Genomic DNA, 19,443 nt, shown 5'->3' with positions numbered 1-19,443 from the left:
ATCGTCAGTTTCCTGGCCTGGAAGGTTATTTAAAAATATGTCTACTCTCAACTTCCATGACATAGAGCTTGAGAGTCTCTGCTGGAATAGTAACCTTGTGCCATGGGTCCTGCCTTCTGTGGGCAAAGCACAGGTGTCCATGCTGAGAGGTTCCTGCTCTCTAGTGGTGAGTGCTCCTCTGAGGACCCTAGATCTCTGAATTTATCTAAGCAAGAGGAAAACTCCACCCTCTCCTTGGCATGCTTCCACAGCACTCCCCTCCCTTCCCTACAGGACTGCCAGTGCATTCTCTACCAAGGTTAGGCTTTTACAAAAGGCAGGGATAGCTGCTGGTTTATGGAAGCATCTGCTTTGGATCCAATGAAACTCTGCTATTATTAAATGCAAATGCATTCTGCTAAGTGAAAGGATCGTGCCCACAACTCTATCTACTGAACTATTCCATATTATGGCATTCCAGGAAAGGCAAACATACAGCAGAGTAGTTCGAGCTCAGAGGATGGATTAATTACAGAAGGGGAGCAGGAGGAAGTTTTTGGAGTGCTAAAACTGTGCTGCTTTTTGCTTATCATGGTGAATATACTACTCTATGTATTTTTCAAAATTTGCAGGTGTAAACAACATGAAGTGTACATTTTCCTTTACAGAAATACAAATATCCTGGATGCAGGAAGGACCTGGCTACTTGTTTGACATGAAAGAGGGAGAAAAATATGGGGAGAATGACCATACATCAACATTTGAAAAAATGATCAAGCTATAAACAATGTTGGAGAGATAAGTGGAGCCTGATTGTCAGGTTGAAAAGTGGGACCCTGTTGTAGGAAGCAGGAACACACCAGGCAAAAGACCTGTCATGCTTGGACTTTGAGCAGTTAATTTAACTACACCGAATTGGAGAGATTATAAGAAATAGCTGTAGGAAGATAGAGACACTATTCTCAGGCTATTCCCATTCGACCATGTAGTGTGGTCTTAAATGTTCACTGTCCTGGACAGCCACAGTAAATGGCGCACTCCAAGCAACATGGATCCCTCTTGTAATTCTTTTGGTAGCTTTTAAAGACCCTCTTGTAATGGCTTTTTAATTCTACATCTTTTTCTTCCTGCTTAAATCAAATTGAATTCAAAGTAGCAAAGCTCAGGCTGCTTGTCTAGAAAAGCACAATGTCTCCCAGGACAAGGTCCTTGAATCTAAGTAGCTCACATTGTAGTGAAGGCAAACTGAGTTGGTGGCCCATCTCAGCAGGAACATTAAAATAAGTGTTCGCCCAAGGTCTGAGTGAGGCATTATGGAAGCACAGAAGGAGTAGTTAGTGATAACTGGAGAATCATCAGGGAAGGCTCCTTTATGCAGGTAGCATTTGAGCTGAATCTTAAAGAATCTGATGCTCTACATTTATAATCCCATCATTTGCGAGGCTGCAGCAGTAGGATCACAAGTTGGAACCAGCCTGGGCAATTTAGCAGCTCCGCAAGGTCCTGTCTCAAAAATAAGTAAGAAAGGTCTTGGCATGTAGCTCAGTCTGAAGCTCTGGGTTCAATACCCACTACCCCAAAGAAAAGAAATTTAATGCTCTAAAAAGGAAAAGATATTTTTCCCATTAACAAAAGCAAGAGAGTAGGAAAACTGAACCTCACTCTCAAGTGGTGAAATTATACTTCCACACAGTGTAAAGTACAGTAAGAGTGATTATTTTCGTTCTTTGCCTTACTGTACAAAACTCTTAGGAAAAGGATATATGTTATGGCTTGTATCTAGATGTTCCCCCAAAGACTCATGTGGTCATAGGTGGGGCTTTTTGGAGGTGGCTGGACCCAGGGTATATTACATTGGGATAAAGGATGTGATGCTGGAATTGATTCATGGTGTGATGCCAGGATTAATGCTGCCATCCGCCCTAAGAGTGGGTAGCCTGGATATGTTATAATAGACAGAAAGAGGGTAGCTGCTTGTTGCTTGCCACTTGCTGCTTGCTTCCTCACTACTTTGTTGCTTTGCTGCCTTCCTGCCTTCTGCCCACCATGAACTGTTTCCCCTCTACCATACCACCCTGCCCTGGAGCCAGCTGATTATGGACTGAGACCTCTACAAACTGTGAGCCAAAATAAACCTTTCCTCCTTTAACTTTGGCTGTTGGGTATTTTGTCTCAGCAGTGAAAAAAGTAACTAACACAATATGACACACTTGAGTCATTTTACTTCTGTCTCCTGGTTTATGGGTAGAATGGTATTGAACCTTAGGCAGGGGCAAGTAACAGAATTCTCATAAGGTGACTAAAACAAATCATAAATAAGGACTTGTTTCTTTCCCACACAATAAGTCCTATGGTAAATAGTTGCTGGTGGCTTTGTGGTGACTAGATCAATGTATCTGAAATCTTCCTGGACTTTTTCTCATGGATGTAAGATAGCTTTTGCAGCTTTCGATATCATAGGAAGAAGGCTGGAACCAGCAACATGTGTGCCGTCCTGTAGACAGTAAAACTTTACCAATGGCCTTCTTCTATAGACCGCTACCTACTGCCCATAAAACAAAGATGTGTCATGTGGCTCCTCCTAACTTCCAAAGAAGGTGATTATTCTCCTGGACACTTTGCTCTAATTAATAATACTGAGGTTCTGTTTGCAAGGGAAAAGGACAAAATAGCAATTGTTAAGAAAATAATACACTGGCCATCCTAGGAATAAGTTCTGTGGATAAGGTAAAAATGATACTATCAAAATTGCCCTGTAACTCACTTATAATGGGCTCATTCTAAAGCTTGTTTTGATAACAACATTGTATTCAGAAATAAAATCATTCAAGTGTTTTAATGCTTTGAAACTTTCATCATTTTTATTAAGATTTCAATTTGCTATTTTTCACTTTTAAAGTCACCATCTTCATCTTTTATAAATGATTTTATAAGTTTCCCCAATTATTTTTGGACCCTGTTTCTCCATAATTCTCAATTAATGTTTCAATTTCCTTCTCCATAGGAAGGCATCACCACCCACTTACTTGGCCACAGGAACAATATGTTCTACTTCTTTTTCAATGACCAGGAAACCTTTAAAAATTAGGCCCATGTTGTTTTTTCAGGTTTCATGGGCATCCATTGACTATCTGAGTCTTGATTGCTTTCACACTGTGAGAGATACTTGAGAACTGAGATTTCCACTGAAGAAACTGCATTCAAAGCTTCCTCTTGACGTTTACTCCCAGGTGAAGGGACACAGAAGCAGCCTCTCCTGAACTTGTTCATATTGCTCAAGTTGATTGTTGATTCTCTCCTTCTCCCTTTCCACCACTGTTCCAATTCTGGCCGCTTGTTGCATGGGAGCCTGGAAGGAAGTATGAGTGAAGGGCCATGTTTATCCCATCCTGGGACACAGTGTGTATCATGTTTGAGAAGCAAAGGTATTCTTTCAGAGTTCAAGTGGTCTCCTCACCTTGTCATGGATGCTCTGTCATTTGTGTGTTGTCCTGACTTAAAGGCTGTCATATCCAAGTGTTTGAACCATCAGGCAACCCAGTAGGCACAACCAGTGGGTTGAAATTATTTGCTTTACTATAGAGTTTTATTTACTATCAAAAATAATGTAGTCATAAGAAAATGAAATGAGATCCCTTGCTGCTTGGATGGTTCCTTTTGTTTTCCAGTTTGGGCGTAATGACACACCAAGCATGAGTTCTGGTCTATTGGTTTCTAGAGCAGAGTTTGTTTAATTAAACTACTTGTCTCTTCATATCTTGCCAAGATGTTTCTATATGTGAATCTTAAATTGCCTTGCAGTTTCACATTCTACACAAATGTTCACAATCTGCATTTTGATGGTGTGACCGGTTTGATTAAATTGTTAGGGTATTTTAAAAAGAGCATGTCTTATCTAATTATTCTCCATTGTTAACATGCAAATTACTTAATGAGATTTTTTTATTGCTCTGGCCTTATCTTCTATTCTTATTTTCTTCATTATCTTCTAACATAATAAATAGAAAATAGCCACCATTTTTAAACCATTTTGATATACCAGGCTCACATAGCATAGCATTATTTTTTAATGAACTTTAAAGTACACACAATATACAATATATCTTATACATATATCCACATCTCCCACATCTCATATGTACATACACATCTAGATACATAAAATCTATGATCTTTACAATAGCTTTATAAGAGAAGTATTGTTATTCCCATTCCACGAGGAGGAAACAGAAGAAGCTAACTTCCCCAATGTCATATTTCTCTTCACAATCTTCCTAGACAGTCCTCAGATTGTTGCACTCTTTTTCATGTGCTTCTCTGCCAAAATGAACCCAAATATCTCCATAATGTGTGCCTGCACCTGAGCACTGCACATCTCCTCAGCCTGTGCCACAGAGCCCTTATTGAGCTCCATGGAGCACCATAGAGCCTGGTGTTCCCATAAAAGTGAGGTCACTAACCATAGCTAGGCCTTCAATGTCCAGTATTCGACACCTAACAAGCTCACTATTTCACCTTTCAAAAAATGGCAACCCTGCTATATCCATTTCCTCACTACCTACTTTTTCTTCTGCCCACTGCAGTCTGCTCTAGCTTCTCCTAGAATGACTCTTGTAATGTAAAGTCCTTCCATGGTACTAAATTCAGTGGACATTTTAATTCCATTCTTTACTTCTCAGCTCTACTTAGCACAGACCAATTTATCCCACCTTCTTGAAATGGTTTTTCCTCTTGGCTTCTATGTTACTGCATCCCTGGTCTTCAATCTACCTCTTTGGTAATGTTTTCAGTGTCCCTTGATGGCTCATCTTTCCCTCCTCAAACTTAAATCTTAAAGTCCTTTAAAATGCTAAACTTGGCTCTCTTTTTACATTGCTGGAGCCATTCCTTGCATCATATCATCCGTTCTCTTGGTTTCTCTAATCATCTGTGTTCCAATGACTTTCAGTAAGATGATTTTCCCTGCAAGGCCTTCTCTGATCCTCCCAGGATAGGACAAGCCCTTTGCTCCACGCTATGTCGGCTCTTCCTACTACTTCATACCACTCTACACAGGGCTTCTCAATCATGCTTCTAATACCACTCATCTAAGGAATCTTTTCAGACCTATATTTCCTAGTCTCCTCGTTCCCTTTTATTATTGCAGAAACATTTATCTATATACTCTGTATATGTTTTCATGCTCGTCTATTTACATGTGTGTACCTCATACATGAAAACAGTAAGATTTCTTTTGTCCTCTAAGAATGAATTTCTGTACCCATAATGGAAATATCACCTCCATTGAGGATATATAATTTGTAATTTTATTTTTAAAAATAATTTTTATAATATTTACCTGTGTAGATATAATAAAACCCCACAAGGGCAAAGATCACATATTCTACTGAACATCATCTCAGCATTGTGCCCTGGACATAGTAGGTATTTGTCAAATATTGATAGACAATGAGTGTTATTAGGAGTGACTACAAATTTTCTATCCACTTTGAAATTTTAAAACTTGAATTGTAATCCTTAAAAAGGAAAGTCTGAGTCTGTTTTCCCCACAAACCTTTTCTGGATTAGGCCCTCAATAATCTTAAATGGATAAATTATCTGTACTTTTAGGGTAGGAGAATCTGTCCTAATTTCTAGAAAGAAATATTTAGTGCATATCCTAGAAACTACTCATAGTGACTACAGATGTTTTGTATTAGCAATTTATTAAATGCCACCAGGGAATACACAGTGGGATTACACTCTCCCAAGTGACTTTTTCCACTGAAAGTTACTGTCTAGTGTCTGCGTATCACTCGGATCTGGCAAGGACTTCAGATGCTGGCAGCCATATTCAGCATGCCTAATCCTGAAACTTGAGGAAACTGCATCCGCATAGATTTCCCAGTTTATTTTGAATCTTATAAACTGTAACCCTGCCATTTCCTTTAAGAGAATTTTTCACTGCATGCTATTTTTGAAAGAAAGCCAAATGTTTCTATTACAAATTCGGTACAAAAACCACATTTTTGAGAGTTTTCCTGAAATCACTTGTTCCACATTTCACTCTCCTAGGTCTACCATGGTTAATGTACTGTACAGGAAATTGGTATATAGGAAACTGGATCTGTAGTATTAAAAATATTGTGTTTAAACAGCACAATATTACCATGATCCCTAACCTGGACTTACAGAGGGAAATAGTGAATCGCATATATTTTCAAAAGATTTTGAACAATGAGTGTTACATGGAAATATCTTTAGTTAAAACTTCGGGGTAACTAGAAAACTCTTGCACAGAGGTATATGTTCATTATTCAAAGAACTGTTAGCTTACTCAAGGTTTTTAGTTTTTAAAATGTATTGCTTATAAATACCACAGGAGGTTGAATTTTAATTTTTTGTCATGTTTCTTGCTCCTTCATAAGAAAAATATAATTGGATTCAGACCAGCTTTAGTAAATAAAGGCAATTTTTAGTGTGACTAAAATATCAAATATCCAAAAAGGTGGATATTGTTTGAGGAGTAAAAGTGTTCTTTGAGCGTCAGCCGTGTAGCTGTGGACACCCACCTTAGGTCTTCCTGAGGTCCCTGTGATCCTCCTTTGGTGCCCTCCCTGTCCCATGTATCATGATATCCCGTTGGTTTTCCTCTTGAGCATTTGCTTAGACATCCACTCATCTCCCCCATGGCCACTTCTCTAATCCAGCCTCCCACCTTCTTCTCCCTTTGCTTCCCCTAGTGCCTTTTCAATGGCACAGGTTTCAGTGCGGGCAGCTATGACAAATACCCGAGGCAGGGTGGTTTAAACAACAGAAATGTATTTCTCTCAGTTCTGGGATCAGGGAAGTCCAAAAACAGGTGCCAGAACAATGAGGTTCCTTCTGGCATGCAGACCACCTTCTTCCTGCTGTCCTCACATGGTGGAGAGAGTGAGCTCTAGTCTCTTTCTCTTCCTATCACAAGCTGGTAGATGGTTGCCTTCTCTCCGTATCTTCACATCACAGGGAGAGGGCAAACTCTCTGTCATCACTTATAAGGGCGTTAATTCAAACTCAAGTATTTTCCAGAGGTTCCATTTTCTAATTCCATCCCATTGGGAAAGTAGGAATTAAATATATAGTGTTTGGATAATACAAACTCGCAGTCAGTAGCACTCAACCATGGTGATCTTTAAAAAAATGTGAATTTTATCAAATCAAATCCCTTACTTAATGCCTTTGTTCTGATCTCCAAGTCTGCACTCCTCAAGACTCTCTAATATGATCCCATAAAACTCACCTCTTCCTAAATCTGATCTGGCCATGCCAATCTTCTTTATTACTATAAACTTCCCAACTTTGAAGCCTTTGCATATTCTTTTCTACTACAACATAGCCCTCCTAACTAGTGAATTCCTAATGATTTCTCAAACATTAGCAAAACCTCAGTTCCTAGGGAAACATCTCCCAGACCAGGTTATGACTTGAGGTTTTATACTTTCAAAGACATGCTTCATTTTGAATCTTTATCACTTTTATATTTTTATTTGTGAAATTATTTAATTACCAGTTATTTCAACCAGTCAGCATCTATGAACTGCATGCTTCTTTGCCTCACCACTAAAATTGTCTATTCAGTAGGTATCCGTAAAATGAATTGAACTATATTATATATTGGATATATCCTGCACACCACACTCTTCTCCTATAGTGTTCATCCAATCAGTTATCTAGAAGATAGTATACTAACAGATCTGAAAACAACCTTGTAGATCATGTAATCCACCCCTCGGTACATTATGTAACATATAGGGAAATAACACTAGAAGACACATTGCCAAAGGCCATTAAGTATTAACCCATTTTTTGGTTACCTCAACAAAATGCATGAGGCAGACTAACTTTATAAAGTAAAGAAGTTAATGTAGCTCATTGTTTTAGAAGCTGAAAGTCCAAGATCGGGCAGCCCCATTAGTTTGTCCTCTGCTGGGGGCAGTACTAATAGTGGATTATATTACAACTGTGACAATGTTTGTGGGAGGGAGAGATAGCAATTCTGGATCAGACTCAGGCTTTTGTAACAGTTTGCTCTGAGCAGACTTTCATCCTGCAGATCAGCACCTTTCTGACCCAAGGACCTCCCCCTGGCCCCTTGTGAAAAGCCTCACGCCAGCAAACTGAGATCCACCTCTACAACCCATGCACTTTTGGAGAACAAAGCACATTCATACCATAGCACCAAATAATGAGTCTAAAAATCAGGTCTTCATTTTCTGGCTTCTCTGATCTTTCAAGAAACAAAATCAACCCTTCTATTTTCCTGTCACCATTTTTTAGATTGACTTCCTTTCTGTGTTGTATAATCTAATCTGTGTAGAAAAGCGTACCCTTAACAAGTAATATATGGTTGTTATTAAGGTTGTCATTCACTTATATCTACCCAAGGAAAGTAAATAGGAAAATGTATCATGATTGCTGCAAACAATACAGTACAGCATTCAACAGATATTTTAGCTCTGCCTTTTGAATGTAGTGAACATTTTGGCCCCATGGTTTAAATCTAAAAATGGGTTTTAGTTCTTGTTCATAAACGCTGAAAGAATTAATCATAGTTAGGCCAGTATTAATGATGTTCATCAAGAAAGAATTTCCCATTGTAAACTTCATTAAGCTAGCTTAATTCCTTAATCATTTTTTGAAACACTATATTTAAGTCTTTTTTTAATCTTTTTATAGAAAATGTCTTGAAACTTGTTACCTTTGAGATTAATTCATTATGTACAGGCACAACAAAGTTCTGGATGTCATAAATCTGTGTAAAATTTCAGTGGGTGTAACTCTTGTTAGTGTAATTTTTCTGTCTAATAATTCTCCTGAGTCTCATTTTCCTTTGTTAGAGTTTGCAAATCTAAATTTTCCTTTCAGTATTTAGTCCACAGCTGTTTTTAACATATAGTTTTAGGCACTTTGGTGTCTATTATTTTTCATAAAATATGATTACTTATTAGAGTTTTAAAGAGTTACAAACAATACATTTTGGCTTTATAGTTAGCTTCATCAACAATAAATTTTGCTGTTTACCATTTTATTTCTTAGAAGATTTATTTTCTGGTGATTATTTCTATGAATTTAAATGCAGTTTTTAGTTGGGGTATAGTTCAAGGGTTAAGGTACCTGCTACTGTGTGAAGTCCTATGTTCAATTCCCAGCACCATAACAATTTTAAAAAATTTAAAATGCAATTTAAACTGGACAAAAATCTGTTGCCTTTGTCCCCTTCTCCCTTGAATATTGAGAAAATGTTTACCATATGTCTTAGTTACTTTTCTCATTGCTAACATAAAATACTCAACACTCATAGTTAAAAAAGAAAAGGTTTATTTTGGCTCATGGTTTGTAGAGCTTTCAGTCTATAATTGGCTGGCTCCAAGGCAGGGTGGCAAGGCAGAGGGGCATGGCAGGGGAAAAACAGTTCATGGCAGGCAGAAGGCAGCAAGACAGCAAAACAGTTTCTTTCTGTCCTTTTATATTCCATCCAGGCTACTTGCCTTTTGGGTGGTGCCACCCACACCCAGAGTAGGGCACCCTTAATCCTACCAGCACACACCCTAATCCATTCGCCTTCAAACTGCATGAGGCTTTGAGGGGACATCTAGATACAAGCCATAACAGCATACTCCTTTGATATTCTAGGATTTTGTTGTCTTCCCAGTAGAGAAAGGTGATGATTAGACAGTCATTTGCTTAAATCAGATTGTAACTTCATAAACTTTTAGATTTGCGGTTGGGAGAGTTAGGTTGTGATATTTAGAGAATCAAAGGCCAAAAAGATAATATGATTTGGCAAAAATCTGAGAAAGGCCTGGATGTCAATACCTAGATGTCAAGTATTTTGACATCCAGTTCACTTTGAGAGGAAAGCATGATAAGAGACCTCTGGACTTGGGTATCCTTTCTAGAGAGGAGAACGTGGCTTTTTGTTACTATAGTAACAGCCTGCATTTGAGATTTTTGACAAATATACCCGCTACCTGTGCTAGTAGGAAAAAGAGCTGTTGAGCTGATCTTTATGGTGATTCAAAGCACTTTAGATAGATCTTGTCACATGCTTTATAAGTTCCTGATTGATTGTGTGAAATTAAGTTATTGGGCAGAGAACCAGCTAATGGAAACACATTGATAAAATCATTTTTGAGGGACATTAAATGGAATTTAAAATAAAGCTGAAATGGCTTTATGGATTTTTCAGTCCAACTGTTTATGAACATTTATTGCCGGTAAATTATATTGTGTCAAAGAAGGGAGGCAGTAGGTATGGTTTTAATAGAAAGCTTTTTGAAATAATAAAATTGAGAATAATGTATTATCCAAGAATGGGTAGAGGACAGGATGAGGAATTTGGCCTGATGGATAATTGTCCACTGTGTCGCTGTGTGAAAATGAAAAATGACGTGGAAATCAGAAATCTGATAGGACTTGGAAGGGACTGTTTCTAGAAGGGTACGAGGGGATTTTGCAAGCATTACTAGAGGGCATAGCCATTAGGGTTTGTTCTGATCTCAGAAAAAGATGAAGTAGTACAGAGCAAGTTAATCTGCTGGAGGAGATAGGAGTAGTAATCGAAGACATCAAGTGTAGAGCTGAGAGACTAGCACTCATTCTCCCCATCACTTAACTGTGTGACTGTAGGACAATTAATTTCTTCACTCTTCTGGGTCTTGGATTCTACGTCCTTCATAACAGAGATGAATAATCTCTACTGCATAGTTATTCTGATGATCAAATGAAAACTTGGAGTATTCAGTACACTTCAAGCTCATAGTAAATACCTTCAAAATGTTTTTTAAATCATCACTGATCCGTAGGGCATGGTGGCACATGCTTGCAATACCAGCCCTCTGGAGGCTGAGGCAGGAGGATTCCCTTGACTTCAAGGGCAGCCTGGGCTACACAGTGAATTCAAGACCAGCCTGAATTAAAAGCAAGACACTGTCTCAAAAAGAAAATCATCACTGAGGATCACAATAATAGAAAGAACAGGGTTCATAAATATTTTATTGCTGTAGTATTTTATTAAATTTCATTTACTATTGCTGTGCACCAGACATCTCATTCAATCTTCCAACTCTTTCAGGAGACAAAGGTATGGTGAATATTTCTTCTTTTCAGAGAAGGAAACTGAGCATCAGCGTAATTGACCTTTACTTCCACCCAACACGTTGCCATTCATCAGCTGCCTCATGGACCTGGCATTGAGGAGACAAGGGACTAGCACTGTGGCTAAAAGTGGGCTTCAGAGTCAGAGGCCAGTATGTATATCTCTGCACTAGCACACACTGAATCTGTGACTGTGTGTGAGATTCGCATTTTAACCCCAGTCATATGTATAGGGTAAGCCAGTTCCTTGGTCTAGGAGGAAACTACAAATATTTTGAATTCATTTTTGTTTAAAGAAGTATTTTTATTTAGCCCAAATATTATTTCTTTATTAGCATAGCTTTTTTCCCATTAAGTTTATTGGTACATTTTAGGTATAAAATACAGTTACATTCATCATTGGGATCTTGTTCCTTTACATGAGAATCTTGGTTCTTATTTTTTTCCCCTTTCCCTGCCCTCCCCTTACCCCCGCCACCCTTCCCTATTTGCAAAAACTTTGTGTCCATTTTTTTTCTTTTCTCATATTTTTTCTTTTCCCTTCTTTCCTTTCTCCTACCCCTCCCACTTCCCCTACTCCTTTAGACTTTTTCTTCCTTCCTATTACACAATATCAATTATAAACTTTTAAATTACAATATCAAAATTTAGAGGACATTACCACAGGTTTTACAGAATTTAAAAGGATGTAGAAAGCATATTACAAAAATCTTTCTTGAAATAAATTTGACAACTTCTAAGAAGTACCTTGGAAGACAAAGTAATAAAACTGACTCTGGAGGAAATACAAAATTTGAATAGCACCTATTAAAGAAAGTATATTCCTAGCTTGAAAACCTACCTATATGAAAACAGCGGCTCATAAACATTTTAACTGATAAATTATATGAAACAATTAAAGCAGAAGAAAGAAGGAACACTTCTCCCCTCATTTTAGGAAATCAGCATTGTGCTAATATCAAAACTGGATAAAAAGAATAGAAGAAAAACGTATGAACAGGGCCAGGGATTTAGCTCAGCGGTTTCATCACCTGCTGTGCAAGCACAAGGACTGGAGTTCGATCCCCGGTACCAAAATAAAGTATGAACATAGATAGGAATTTGTTTAACAAAACAAACTATTAGAAGTCAGATCCGGCAGTATGTAGAAAGTGGTTTTATTATAGGGATGGCAATGTTGGTTCAGCATTGGAAGATCCACCCCCAAAAGTCATCATTTTAACAGAGGAAAGGGAAAAGCCATATGATCCTGTCACTAGTTGGAGATAAAGTATTGGACTAAATTCTACAGCTATTCATGGTAAAAGCTATCAGGAGACTAGCATAGCTTTTTAAATCATATAGGTAAAATTAAAATAATATGGTGAATTTTGATTATGAGTTCTCATTTAAAGTATATTGCACATTTAAAGTATAGGAAGTTTTACAAAAGTAAATTTGGACTTTCGTAGAACTTGCAGTACCAGATCAAAATCAATCCAATAAAAGCCTGAGGAGCCTAAAGTCAATCTGGGTAGTCTACATAAGATCTTTTCCTGTCCACACAGAACTTATGATCTATCTGAAGAAATGGGGTGAATGTCTGCATGGTAAATAAAAATTCCATGCAGTGTGTGCTCAGTGCAAAAGGAGTGTTTCCATTTTTTCAAATATTTCTTAAGTGTCTGCTTTATACTGGCAATGTACTTGGCAGCTGGGATATAGCAAAAAAACAAGGTACACTTCTAGCCAAGAGCACAGCAGATATGCTTGTTGAGAAGAGAAAGTTGAAAACTTGAGCTCTGGTGTTCAAAGGATACAATTTTATTTCCACAAAGCTTTAGTGAGCATCTATAGTGTGTTAGATGACTTAATCGTAATTCCTCTATTTCTCCCTTGAGTTGCTTAGAAGGATGGTAGAACTTAGCCCTGTGATAGTTAAGCTTAATTGTCAACTTGATTGGCTTGGAAGCCACCTAGAGCATTAGTGATGTATACTTCTTCATGTGTCTGTGTGGGTCTTACAGGTATAATTTTGGGGCTGTCAATCCTTCCTCTTGGGTGCTGATTTCCTACTCTGCTTCCCAACCCCAAAAAACTAAGAAGCTTTGCTCTACCATACCTTTTCACCATTGTGCTTTGACTTGGAAGCCAGCTAACCATAGACTCAATCCTCTGAAACCCTAAGCCCAATTAAACCTCTCATCATTTAAATTGTGAGTGTATGGTATTTTGTCCATAATTTGAAGGCTGTCTAATACCAAAAATTGGTACCAGAGAAGAGAGGTCATTGCTGTGACCATATCTGACCATGTGGTACAGGAGCCTTTGGAACAGACTTCAGGGAAGAGTTTGATGCTGGTTTATCAGTTAGTGTTACTACAGGAACAGATCTAACAGATAATATATGGATTTATAAGGTAGGCTTACAGTGGCCAGTCACAGAGTCAGGTGTGCAAGAATGCAAAGGGGCTATCTGCATGCTGGAGATTGCAAGGATCTAGTCAAAAATCGAAGGTCTGATGACCTTCATTCACATGATGCAGACTCACATGAGTCTGTATCAGGAAGCTGACGGGTCTTCACTGAAAGACTGAAAAGTCTGCCCTGGAAATCTGTAGATGTGCAGGAGGCTGAGATTAAGGGTGGAGGAAAAGTCAAGGTAGCTCAACATCCAGGACATGGCATGGATATTGCTGACTGCTTACAGCAAGATTGGTTGTGAGAATTAGGGGTAAAAAGAGCAGAAAATAGGCCACAGGTCGTGTGTTTTTTAAAGAGATTAGCACTGTTAAGCAAAAACAAATAGATTGAATAGGTACAACAAGAAAGATGCCTTGAGAGCATCTCAGGCATTGGCAGGAACCATTCATCACAGGCTCAAGGATGCAAAAGTTTTGCCACCTGCTTGATAAAAATGATCTAGGTAATTGATATCCCAGGTTTTATTTCACCTTGCTCAGCCATCCAGTTACTCAGAGTCTGCCACCGCCATGGTTGCAGAGGCGTAACTACTGCTTCACTAAGTAGCAGGCCTTTGTTTCCTTCACATGTTTTCCTTCACTTTGCTCAGGCATGCAGAATGCAAGGGTATGGAAGTTGTGGAGGTACCACCCAGATTTGGATGGGAGGCCTGAAGGCCAAGCAGTGTGCCCTTGAGAGGTGGATGGGTGTGTGAATCTGTGAGAGTGAAACTAAAAGTTTAGTGGAGACACCAGGAAGTCTGAGATGCCAGGAATGTGGAACATCTGCATTCAAAAGCTGCAGGCCATGAGTGGAGCCAGCCCAAGAGAGAAGTTATATGGGCTGCAACCATGAGGCCATTGTGGGGGGGATGTCCAAGCTCTCTGGGACTCACAGCCCTGTGCCCGAGTGACTGCACCTGGGGATACAGAACTTAATGTTACACTGCTAGGTTTTGGTCTTGCTTTGGACTTGTTCTATTCTATCTTCCCATTTCTCTCTTTTGTAATGAGAATGTTTACCTTGTACCTTGTACTACTGTATCTCAGGATTAAGTCATTTGCTTTATGAATTTTATAGAGGTTCACAACTAAGAGTTTGCCTTGAGTCTCAGAGAAGAATTTGAGTTGGATTTTTTTAAATGCTGAAATTGGTGAGAGTCTGTGAAAAATATTATTGCATTTTTGGTTGTCGATAGAATAGTTGTATCATGTGGAATTATAAACTTTTTATTGTGTTTATTTGGAGACTCTGAGTAACTGGATGTCTCTATGCCTGCTGCAATTATCAGTTGTGGAGTTGTTACAGTAAATAAATGAACTAGTACATTATTAATATATATGATGGAGTCTATAGTAGTCATTCAAAAAGTTAGCATAGATAAAGTTACCAAGATATTTCTTTAATGACTATACATAATATTAAGTAGAAGCATTATTTTCCGACTGTACTTGCAAAAGTTTGTTACTCCTATCAAAAAGAGTGAATATTTTTATACTTACTGTAGAAGTAAAGAAACCTGTTCATTTTCCTGGACTCATCGTTATGCCAGGATAAATACAGATTTGGAGTAATAGTGATGAATGGAGGATTTCTAGACAGTATAAGCAGTGCAAGAGGATTCTAGAAAATTGCACATGAATACAAGATATTCTGACAGCATCAAAGAAGTATACTAAATGCATAAAAATAAACTTCTCTACTTTAGAATGCAGGATACTGCTTCTGCTAAATTCAATTGGAAAACTAATATCCAATGCAATTGTCTGTGATAAATTGAAATTTAAAAGATTTGAAAACACTTTGGGAGTATATAAATCAGATAATCACAATCTTTTAAGGCTGGAAAAGTTCAGCTGGTGTTGACAAGTTGTAAAGATAAAAGCTTACAGCACAGTCAAGAGCTAAATGCCTAGCTTGGGTCAGGGATCAATGTTGGTACTCAAAGTATAAAAGCACTGAATTCCATATGATGCCTCATAATGTTCTGTTTTCTACTTGACTTTCCCAAAGAGAATAGTGTAGAACTTTATTTACTGAAAAAGTAAATTTAAAAAGTATATTTGCTTGTCATTAGGCAAAAATAACCGCCAAATACACTGCTTAGATATCATAGGTGTTGTGTGCAGTGAGAGGCCTTCAGTTGCTGCATTTTAAAACATTTCTAGTTGACATGTTATAGATAAGAGTCAAACCTTACCATTTCTAGGTTCCTTCATTCCTTTCTTTTCCTTTTTTCCTCTTTCAATTTTTTTTTTTTAATTTTATCAGTATTTGCCTTATGGCCTCAATCTGATCTCAGAACATTTCAAAAGATGTTCCTCCTGTTTCAAAGGCTGTTTGGATAAGTTGATTCAATGCTGTCCTGACACAAGCCCCATGCCAGTGCCAAGGTTTGTGCATATTGGGTTGTATAATGGATTTGCTACATTCAGCTTCAATCAGTGTGCTGATTGTGCCCCTAGGTGATTCCTCCAATGTCTCTGACCTCTGCTTTCTTCTGTTTGCAGGAGCTGAAGGTACAGTTTTCCCTAAGTCTATAGAAACACCTAATGTCAGGGCAGACCCCTTCAAGGAACTAAGGTAAGCTTCTGCTTTGGTTTGCGTTTATTAGTGGCTATTACCTTTCTCTGTACAGTTGGTCCATGATTCGTTTGGTTGTGTTTTTTGTTTGTTTTTGGTACTGGGGATTGAACTTGGGACCTTGTGCTTGCGAGGCAGGCAGTGGCATCACTGAGCTAAATCCCTGGCCCGCCATGATTCCTTTTGAATAATAATGATAGTGTTACAATATGATACATAAGCTGAGAGCAGTTGGTGAATTATTGAAGATAAAACCAAAAGAAAATTTTCTCTGAGGACTTAAGAAACCTAAGGTTCTGGGGTAACAGGTTGCCAGTTTTGCAGTTGTGATCTTTGGGTTCATTCTCTGGCAGTAGAAGTTTACCGCTGTATTTTGGGGTGCTACAAACCTATCCAGCTATAAAGTAGTTGAACTAATCAGTAATGTGTAATGACCAGCCAAAAGAAAAGAGCTAAGAGAAGCTGAAGTGTAAATCCAATACAGATTTTTTTTTAATCTAACAAGCTATCTGTTACTAGGGTTGGTGTGATATTGGAACTACATTCTCTGGGTATTCCATGTACTTATGTTATTTTTGAAATATTCATAAGTGTGGAACTTTACCAGAGAAGAACCCTAAGGTGCTGTGCACTTACTACCAACAACTATAGAGGAAAAAAAGAAACTGAGGTACAGCCTGAAAACAATTCTAGAGCTATCCCTTACTCACTAAAGAAAAGCACATTTAAAATAGTATGTTCAAATCAGGCGTGGTGAAACACACCTGTGATCCCAGCGTTCTGGGAGGCTGAGATGACAACAAGCAGATTATAAATTCAAGCCTTACCTGGGCAGTTTAGCAAGACTCTGTCTCAAAACACAAACCAGTTGTGTTGAAACAAATACAGTTGTAACAGCTAGGATATAATTATAATCAGGAAGAAGTCAGTGAATATTAGCTTTCTTTATTTTGGGTGGTTCTTTTCCCTAAAACCAGTCATAAATCACCAAATGACCATACATAGCATTGCACAACTTTTTTATAGCAGTCATCAACCATAGGGAAATGTGTATGCATGCATCGCGTGAGCCACATCTCCTCTTCCATGATGCAACCTCAAGATACATACTTTGTTGAAACAGCAACAGCCATCTGGGAGCTTGTGTTCTCTTAAAGAAATATTCTCAGTAGTAGGAAAAGCATCCTCAGATTACAAAGGCCACAGCATTTTTTGAGAATCCTGTAGGCCTTTGAGAATATGGGGAAATAAATTGGGCCAAAAGAAGAGAATAATGGTTGTGGAATGAAAACATTTTCACTGCAAAATCTCATAGAGAGTAGGGCTACATTTGCCAGGTTAAACAGAACATCAAAAGGTTCTACATTGTACTAGCATAACTGTTATCAGCACAGTTTCTATATGCCTAAGTTACCTGACTCCCTGTCAGCTAGATCCTGTGTATGATATAGAAGCAGGAATCTTTGAGGCAAAGCCACCAGAGAAAACCTGCCTTTTAGGATTCTTTGGGAGAGTTCTTGTTCTCTTAAGTGTGTTGTCTCTGTCTGGGACATAAGAACATTTTCCAAACAAGCTAATGAATGAATGGGTCAGTTCCCTTCCTTCTTACATTCCTTAGTAGAAGCAAATTTCTTATAAAACTAGACAATAATTAGTGTTATAATCAAAAAAAAATTCTATTTAAAGGAAACTGAACTGTAAATACAATACAGATTTGTTTGTTTGTATCCTTGTTTTCTATGGAACAAGCTCTTCATTACCTGGAAGATTCAGGAAATATAAGAGGGAAGAACTTAGGTTAATTTGGTTTTAAGCAATAAAATAAATCATCTGTAGTTAAAGAAAAAGATCCCAAACCAAGAAAACTGTGAATAAAACAGTAAAAAAAAAACAAGTTTAAAAATGGGCAAATGATCTCAACAGTCAGTTCTCAAAAGAGGATATACAAATGGCCAGTAAGTATGAAAAAGGTTCAGTATCATTAAGCATCATAAAAGCAAAGCAAACCACAAGGAGATATCATCTCACTCCAGTTAGAATTGCTATAATCAAAATACAAAAAACAGGGCTAGGGATTTGATTCAGTGGTGCTACCGCCTGCCTCCCAAACACACACACACACACACACACACACACACACACACACACACACGGCAAGAAAGTAGAAAAGGGGAAATTTCATACACTTGAGAATGTAAGTTAGTACAGTTATTATAGAAAACATAGTTTACAGTTCATTTTCTCAGAAAACTAAGACTAGAACTGCCTTAAAATCCAGCTGTCCTATTACTGGGTATGTACTTTTATAAAATGAAATCATCACACCCAAGAGATATCTGCATGCTAATGATTATTGCAGCACAATTTGTAATAGCTAAGTTATAGGATTAACCATGGTGTCCTTTGAAGGATGAATGGATAAAGAAAATAAAGTATGCATGGAATGTCAGTCCAATCTTAGAGGCTGCAAAAGTAAAAAGACTTTCTATGGGGTCTTAGGAGTTGCAATTTGAGAGACACAGGTCTAGATAGCTAGCTATGAGTCAGTGTCTGAGTAAAGCAAGAAAAGTGTGAGCTCATATGGGCTGTTTAATGTTGAAAAAGGAAAAGGATCTGAGTAACCTATAGAAGACAAAGACAATGTTTGAACAGAACGTAAAAGTCCACAAAAGGGAGGTCAGGTAACCCTTTGATGACCATCTTGAGCTTCCAAGCCCAGTCATTCCAGATGCATATAGTGAAAGGGTGGAGGTGACCAAAATCCACACCCCAGGCAGCAGCTGGAATCATGCACAGCCCTGTTTCCCGTGGCCTCTTGGCTCCATTAGTAAGGCTCTTCCAAAGTTACTTACAGTATCATTTTCCTTTTATTTTCACAACACAGTGGAATATCAATCAAAAGAAAGAATGAAATTCTGTCATGGTGGCAACATGGGTGGAACTGAAGGGTGTCATGTTGAGTAAAATAATCCGGACACAGGAAGATAAATACTGTGTGTTCTTGCTCATATATGGAAGCTTAAAAATTGCTTTAGTAGAAGTCGAAGGTACAATAGTCATCAGGAGGGATTAGAAAAGGTGGGGGAGGAGACAAAGGAGGAGGTTGGATAACAGGTACCAAAAGATAACTCCACAGGAGGAATAAATTCTCATGTTATACAACACCCTAGCATGAATATAGTACACAGTACTTTGTTATATATTTGATATTTGTTCAAATATTCCCAACACAAAAAATCACAAATATATAAGGAGACAGAAATGTCAGTTGTCTTTATTTCATCACTACATATTGTATACTGTATCGAATAAGCACACTGT

At 38.1% G+C, this 19,443-nt stretch overlaps 1 protein-coding gene across 6 annotated transcripts in view; it reads left to right on the top strand.

Annotated features, from left to right (window-relative positions):
* Sgcd (sarcoglycan delta) overlaps positions 1-19,443 on the top strand; it is a 959,917-nt gene that overhangs the window by 826,193 nt on the left and 114,281 nt on the right. For all 6 annotated transcript variants that reach the window (XM_004836500.3, XM_021240731.2, XM_087194525.1 and 3 more), the window contains one exon: positions 16,050-16,122. In XM_004836500.3, coding sequence (XP_004836557.1) covers positions 16,050-16,122 — 73 coding nt within the window. The remainder of the gene's footprint in view (positions 1-16,049; positions 16,123-19,443) is intronic.

The sequence above is a fragment of the Heterocephalus glaber genome, unplaced genomic scaffold, assembly GCF_053883595.1.
Source record: "Heterocephalus glaber isolate CG9 unplaced genomic scaffold, H.glaber_assembly_v1.0 deba00001606, whole genome shotgun sequence".
Classification (NCBI taxonomy): Eukaryota; Metazoa; Chordata; class Mammalia; order Rodentia; family Bathyergidae; genus Heterocephalus; species Heterocephalus glaber.
Note: the sequence above shows the minus strand (reverse complement) of the source record. Positions and strands in the feature narration are given on the sequence as shown.